Below are 7,844 nucleotides of genomic sequence, written 5' to 3'. Positions count from 1 at the left end.
AAACACCATCACTCAGTATTAGATACATTATTTTGTCTTTGGGAGACAGAGACAGCGAGCTAGACCTCGACTGACTTTCGATTTTATTTTATTTCCCCTCTTGCTGCCACACGTGCGAACGGGTGACTCCGCTGGCGGTTCTTCAATCATTCAACAGCACCACTAGGAATCTGTTGACCAGATCAAATTCGCTTCTCGCCTTTTTTCATTCACTTAATTTCGGAATTCCATTCACCATGTCTACCTCACGCTCATCTTCCTCGAGGACGCCGGCGCCAATTCCTTCCGCAGGTCCTTCGCATTCGGTTGACAAGAATGGAAATAAACTGCACAAGCGTTCACGCTCAGGTGGGTGAACTTCGAAATGGCATATTATCAAGAGGGTTTGATCTAACCTATGCTCTCTTATAGGATGCTATACTTGTCGTGTGCGAAGAAAGAAATGTGACGAAACTCACCCAATTTGCAAAGCCTGCTCCAACCTCTCCCTTAAATGTGAATTCAAGCGACCGGACTGGTGGGCGAGCGAAAAGTCCCGCAGAGAGATGAAGGCCCGCTTAAAGATCAAAATTCGAGAGAAGAAGTCGATAGACCGACGAGGATCTCAACACAATGGTATGTGTTCATATTGATTTGTTGCAAATTGACATCGCCCTTTCTTACGCGCCTTCTACCTCCAGAGCATACATTTGGCGCTCTATCACCCTCTATGATTGGCGAATATGACTTCAATCACCCTGGACCTTCTCTCCCAGACAACTTCGACCCGCTTGCCATTACCAACCAGCCACCCATTTTTCCACCAGAAGTTTATTTACAACATTATGCTCCTTATGAAGTGGATGTTCGAACTGAGCGACAAACATTTGTTAATGATGTACCAATGAGACACGACTCTTCCGTTTCTACTTTCAATGCCATGGGACCACCGCAAATCCATAACACCATCCCCATATTTCATGAAGAACAGTGGCTCGCAGAAGGCAGCTTCAATGATGTTGACACCTTTGACAACTTCGAATCTAATACTATCACTGATCCCTCTATCATTGAGTCCGCCCTTCCGACACCAGCAGTGGTATCACCGCCACCTCCACCACCTTCTCTTAACACCGAAAAGATCCCAGTTGATGAGCTCGACAGGCCACTTCTGAACCACTTTGTCAACCACGTGCTGCGCATGATCTTCCCCATTCTCGAAATCCACCAACAAGGACTTTCTCGCGCCAAGACCATTTTAAGTGCGCTCGAAACAAACAAGGCCTACCTTCACAGTTGTTTAAGTGTTTCTGGCATCCACTTGAAGAATAACGTTGGAATAGTCTCTGAGAAAAACGACCATGACATTATGCGCCATCGATTTGAAGCCATTTCAGCTTTATGCCAGGCCCTCAACCGCGATGAAAACCATGAGCAAATTCTAGATGCGACCTTGGCAATGATATTCTTTCACTGTTCCGTTGGTGGACCTGAAGATGTTTTACCTGACATTCCTTGGAGCGATCACTTCCAAGCGGCGTCAAACCTGGTGAACCGTCTTGAGCTTCCTACCAAATTACTACATCCCAGCATCGAATGTCCTTCAGTTACTCCATTTAGCATGTCTTTGACGACATGGATTGACATCCTAGGAGCCACAATGATGGGAACTACCCCTCAATTTGCCCATAGCTACCGGACTAAGCACCTCAATGGCACCTCTTCTGGATTGCAGGAGTTGATGGGATGCGATGACCGAGTTATGTATCTCATTTCCGAGATCGCCTGCCTTGAGTCCTTAAAGAAAGAAGGCACGGTCAATGAGATCACTGTCTGTCAACACGTTTCCGCTCTTGCTGCTCAACTCGACTACACCGAACCAGCCGATTCAAGCCTGGAGCATCCATACACATACAGCGGTACTCTCCGCGCAAACCATTTGACGAAGAACATGACCACAATATTCCGTCTGGCAGCTCGGATCTATCTATGCAGCCTTGTTCCTGGATTTGACCGCAACCAGAGCAGCATCATCTCTCTGGTCTCTTCTATTACAACTGCATTGCATTATATTCCTTCTGGACCCTATGGCTTCGATCGCTCACTGGTCTGGCCCCTGCTTATTGCAGGTGCTGTGGCAACACCAGACAGCGATTTCCGCAATGTCCTTTATAACCGGGTAGCAAAGATCAGCGACATGGGAGAGTTTGGTAGTTTCGGACACATGTTCCGTATCGTTCAAGAAGTTTGGAGACTTACCGACGAACCTCCAACATCATTGAACAGTACCGAAGGCCTTGAGAGCCAGCCCATCGCATCTCGAAGCTTTGCTCCAATTTCTCCCGAGGCCGCTGCGTTTGCGGGACGAACCATCAAAAAGCAAGAAGTCCACTGGCGCGATATTATGATTCGCAATGGATGGAAGTATTTGCTCATTTAATTTTATTTGAAATTTCTGTTTTCTGTCGCGTGGGACTTGGAGTACTTTGATTTAAGATAAAGGGCGGCACTTTGATTTTCTTGAGTTCGGTTGTTTTGTTGGAAGTTCCTCAGTCTCTTATTTTGGAGAGTGGGATGATGGATACTGGATGGGAAGCAAGGAGTTTGGCCTGAATTTTGCACTATACCAATCTCGTGCCGGATACCGAATTAAAATTCTTGAAAAATGACTCAATATTTCATCCTCAGTGCTTGTAGTACTCATCTTCGAAAAGTAGCATCTGGCAGTTCCGATATTCTCAAGTCGAGCAAACCTCAAGCTTGATTTGGCGGTGAAGATGTGAGAATTGGAGATGAACGCCGACATGAGGTGAGAAGGGGTTGCGGCGCAGTGACTGCATGTGGAGTAACTCTCCCCTTTGAAACCGAGTCCGTAAAGTCCTTCCAATTTCTGGATTTCCGACCTATTCCAGAATTTCTTCTCGTCGTTCCCGAGGTCGTCTCTTTCAACATCCGGTCAGTATATCTCAATAGTTAAGCATCAAATTTCTCTTCCAATACAGTCTTTGTAACACTTCGCGTCTTCCAACGCCTCCTTACCGATTTAGTACACATTTTTATGTCCACGGGTATAAATACCCAATTCGGGATAGATTGTTTCGAGTCACTTCCCAGTCTGTGATGTCTTCTTTCGTTGTGAAGCTTGGAAGTTCTAACTCATTTCAGTGGATGAAATCCGTGCCTAGACTTTATTTAAAGTCTTTTCGAGCTGGAACCGATTTTGCCTGAGTTGAATGGTCATAACATTTCCTGAATAGCCTCAAGTGCTGGCCTTTGTCGGGTTGTTTCGAGTGGCCAGCTGCATAAATGCATCATGTGTCATCTGAAAGTCAGACTCAAATGCGACATGAATGCCACATTCTTCTTCACAAACCGAAGATGACCAGAACTTTCAAGCTCGAAAGGTTCTTGCATTGCGTTTCTGTAATCTGGCCTCAGGATGAAGAGTATTCGTAACCATTGACTGATATGACAGAAATCATTGTATTCTGATCTTTGATCGCCTTCGCGAACGGAAGGTAATCAGCTTGCTGACTATTTCTGTCCTTGGAAGAGATTTTACCGGAGTAATCGAGTCAAAGGCTCCGTCTTCAAATACTCCTGATGTCATCACATCGCTTCTAGACGTTAGGAGTTGTTGCAACATACACAAGACCCAGATTCATAGCGATCTAGGTTGACTGGTGAGTCAACATCTTAGCCAATCCATGTTGATAAAAATTTTTTCGGTCACCACCAGCTTCATCTCTAGGTCTCAACCTTGGAATCGAAAACTTCAACAGAGATATAGCTAAATGGGCCAATACAACCTTGCTCATAAGACTTTAAGTGCGAGTTGGAAACATCTGGTGGGCTCTGGAGTCCCCATTCATAGAGATCAGTTTCATGGAAATTTGTTTGCTATCAATGACATTAATTTTCGGTACGTAAATTTGGATTTCAAGTTTGTAAAATCTTACCTGGGCAACGTTGCCATTCAAAGAACTAGTTGACAACCTTGAAAGAGATGTATATTGAGAAGTAAATGAATGTCCTGCAATTCAAATATTGCAATTTTCAAATTAAAAGCGCGATCAATGTTTGTTCGAAGTTTGTAGTCAGAACCTTTGACAGAACTGACTGAGATGGCGTTGAGTTGAGCCGGTCATTGAATTATGTTCAAGTGACCTCAGGCAAAGACATTTCGGCGCCTGATTGAAAGGGCCTGTCGACTGATGGTGAACATTCCTGAAGTTTGAAGTCAGAAGCGGACGGCGATATTTGATTCGCCTCTAGGCAAGAGAGATGTTCAGTAGAAGTCGTGGAAGGAAAGGTTGTTATGGCATTGGCCTTTCGAGTGGAATTGATTTTGGAACATGATGCAAAATGAAGGAGAGATTCCATGATTCCAAGGATCCAGTGGGGACAGATTGGCCTACATATATGAATTATCCAGAAACAAAGCACTCAGGGTAGGCGCGCTGCACATTTGGAACCCTGGAATGAGGGAAGATGGCTTTCCTCTCTCTTTCAAAATTTTTTTTTTTAAAAAAGAAATCAAAAATAAACATTTGAAAAGATGATGATGAGATTCCACTCAGGCTTGCAACATGTCAAACAGTTACATAGCCGCTTTCCTCTAGAGAAGGTTGGCTATTCCAAGGATGGTGGCCATTTTCAGTCAACTCGAACACCACTAGAGGGTGATTCGAAACCCATCGGCTTGTTCATTTCCAATCAATGAAAACTCCACGCATTCCACCTCGCTTCAATAGATCAGAATTGGATCTTCCAGGCCATTTCGGGTCTCTAGCGCGTGTTGTCAAGGCAACTTGTCGTCCCGTTCGGAATAGTCAAGGCGCATATAGTAGCACGTAGCGCTCTGCTCCACGTCAGGATTTGATTATTTTTGCCATTGTATGGAACAAACAACTGGTAACGCGCTTGGAGGAACTCTCTTAGTCTTTTTATGGGACCTGTGCTGTTAACCAATCAATGGTTGATTCATCAACGTTGCTATTTTGACGTAAGAGCTACACATCAGTCTGAAACTGTCAGTTCTTCATCAACGGTGCTTAACTGTGAATAGCCAATGATATCACCCACCTTCTGGTTATTCTTGGAAATATGATGCAGGGTACAGAAGAATGGTCCTCTAAAGCAGGGCCTTCCCGCTTTTCTTGCGAGGGCTCTTGACTTGAAACCCAGCGCGTAGCCCTCCTGAGACCCTGCAACTGGTACACTTTGCCGATTTCTTGCATGAACAACACACTGCAGTTGCTATTCTTGATAGTCTGTTTCCCCAGCGACCCCTTAACAATAGATTAGGTTCTTACTGTGTACTAACATTAGCTTACATATCATTTAATGTTTTGTTTTTCGGCATATACTGAATTACACCTTGGACATGGACTGCAATGCAATAGTACATACTTCTGTGGATAGAATATGAGAGGCAATGCGCTTCAAATACTATGTATTCGCCTTTAAGGTATATTGAAAGCCCTTGAAGATTTGATAAATACCTATAGAGATGAGGCGATGCTGTGATGGATGTATTTCAAGTGAAGATTGGTAGAGACCAAGCGTGGTCATTTTTTTATTGTGATTGTTTTGGTTCATTCAATCGACAATAAAACATCTTTGCACTATTCTTAGTATCCATTGTTGCGCAAAGAATTCAAGGGGCTCAAGAATGGTGATTTGACTTGCTTGGCAGTCTATTGTTCAACTTCATTGTTAAAGAAATTGTTCCGTTGTAAATGTGGCGGCGCGGGGGCGAGCCGCTCTTTTAGTGGAGGAACCGCGCGCTTTAGTCAGAGCAAACCAGGATGGGTGAGTAAGCCTCAACAACCCCCTGAGGGCTAACATGAAACACCCTAGCGGGAAGCAAGATCGTTCTATGGGTTTTTGATGGGAATGCCAGCGTAATTCATGCTTCAAATGGCGCCGGACCAGGTCATTAATCGCCGATCCTACTCCTGAAGACAGCCACGCGATAGGAAGAAAAGAAAGAGTAGAATTTATAATAAGGAGATGACCCATGAAAGTCTTGGGAATCATTCCTTCTTCACAGACCACACAGGGGCTCACAATCTTCAGCTGGACTGAAATTCCACGTCTTTTGGCTCACACTGTGTCAATCTATCCGAGATCAACATCCCATAAAGCGGGGTTGTTGCAACCAAGTCATCTCAGACAGGCCGGTCTTATCCTCTTTTTATTCCATTCTTCTTATTTTTGCTGTGCAAGCCTTTTTTAAAATTTTGAACAACTTTTGGGGGCAAAGCCTTGGGCAACAAAAAAGGTTAGGAGAACTCTCACAGGCTACAGCGACCAGTGCCGAGTGGTGGGCGCTAATCCATAAGCAGCCTAGTCCCGAATTGATTTCAAAAATACATTTCGATCCGTATCATTACAGTCTGGCACAGTTGATACGGTACCGTACCACTCGTTCCGTACAATACCTCGTTGTTCCACTTTGTCTCGAGCCCCCCGTTGCTCCGCCCATATAGATCGACTTGGGTCCATTTCTCACTCCACCAACTTTTAATCTCTCCTTATCCTCTTATCCTGCAACGGGCTCCTAAGATTTCTATTTCGGACCCCGTTAGCCTTGGACTTGGATCTTCTTTTATTCCTCCTGGCCCTCCAATTATTCTTTCATCTTCCCCCAATTTGCAAGTCCACAAGTCGCGTCGTGCATTGACCTTCTCGACTGCCTGGCCCACTCTTTGTCGTATTCCATGCACTACTTGCCTTCTCAACACCCTCTGTCGATAAAGCTTTGCCTTTTTGTCTTTATTGTCGGCTTCCCAGCTCTCTTGCCCCAAATATTTTCTTTCATCCTACCCGACCTCATCATACCCGACCATCATGGCTCCAAATAATAAGCCTGTACTTCCCCCTCTCAAGACACCCAAAACGATGACGTTTCCCTCCGAGCTCAGTCCCTACCCTCTGAGTGCCACTTCTACACCTACCATCAAGCGTGAGGATGGTTTAAGTGAAGCAAGCAGTACATCGTCGCTGAGCCCACCACCTTCCTATCTCAACTTTCTCAAAGCTGCTACACCGGTCTTTTCGACTCCCACCAGTGCGGGTCCAGACTTTCGGAGATTCGATATCGAGCGACTCACCTTCGAACGAAAACGCCGTCCGTCCCCAATCTCAGTGCCGAAAATTGTTACAACTGATGGACCCAAAACTACCAGTGATGCTTTCCCACCACCATCGCCTGCGACCAGTCAAAAGTCCGCAAGTTCACAGTCCGCGAGGCTTCCATTACGACGACTCCGCATCCCCACTTCCTGTTTTTACCCTTGCATGAGCGAATCTCCTATGAGCGCCAGAACACCTGGTAGTGCAAGGACGCCCGGTAGCGCACGAACAATACACTCCCCGTTTACACCGTCAGACTGGATCTTCAGCTCCATCGAGACACCTAGAAGTGCAACTGCCAAGTCAGTCTGCGTGCGCCAGGTGGTAACGCGAACAGTTACTTATAAGCGGACTCTGCGGTCACCGCGGACGCCCACGAACTTCGATCTTCCACCAAAGGGAAAGCGACGCAAGACTGCGGAAACCAAAGCCGAGTAAACCTGAAGTCGGAATGCATACGGTTATTGACAGGTCAAAGCGGGGACTGGGGTTTTACTTTTCTTTATTTCCCCTTTGGGGCGGAGGGGGGTTAGGGATTAATTCGGCGCAAATGACCTGTCTATTTTTCGCGGCTAGCGAGTGATTTTCTACCCAATGTTTTCCTTTTTTTACGATTGGCTTTAGCTGTGGGGTACTTATGACATGACATTGTTAGAATGATTTGCATTTTTCTTTCGCAGTCTGGATGGGATTCGATTCGGTCCTCGGTATTGCCTAATTGGCTC

General features: G+C 45.5%; 2 protein-coding genes across 2 annotated transcripts; both read left to right on the top strand.

Moving 5' to 3' along the window:
- Nucleotides 1-236: 236 nt before the first annotated feature.
- On the top strand, nucleotides 237-2,419 carry N7466_007694 (Zn(II)2Cys6 transcription factor; the record flags this gene model as incomplete). Its single annotated transcript, XM_057167083.1, has 3 exons — nucleotides 237-348; nucleotides 412-615; nucleotides 681-2,419. The coding sequence occupies 3 exons, from the start codon at nucleotides 237-239 to the stop codon at nucleotides 2,417-2,419; spliced, it is 2,055 nt and encodes a 684-aa protein (XP_057020124.1).
- Nucleotides 2,420-6,834: 4,415 nt separating this feature from the next.
- Nucleotides 6,835-7,557, top strand: N7466_007693 (uncharacterized protein; the record flags this gene model as incomplete). Its single annotated transcript, XM_057167082.1, has 1 exon — nucleotides 6,835-7,557. The coding sequence occupies one exon, from the start codon at nucleotides 6,835-6,837 to the stop codon at nucleotides 7,555-7,557; it is 723 nt and encodes a 240-aa protein (XP_057020123.1).
- Between the last annotated feature and the right edge of the window lie 287 nt (nucleotides 7,558-7,844).

This window comes from Penicillium verhagenii (genome assembly GCF_028828195.1).
Source record: "Penicillium verhagenii strain IBT 33310 chromosome Unknown utg000007l_segment0_segment0, whole genome shotgun sequence".
Taxonomy (NCBI): Eukaryota; Fungi; Ascomycota; class Eurotiomycetes; order Eurotiales; family Aspergillaceae; genus Penicillium; species Penicillium verhagenii.
The sequence above is the reverse complement of the archived record's forward strand: the minus strand, read 5'-3'. Positions and strand labels throughout refer to the sequence as shown.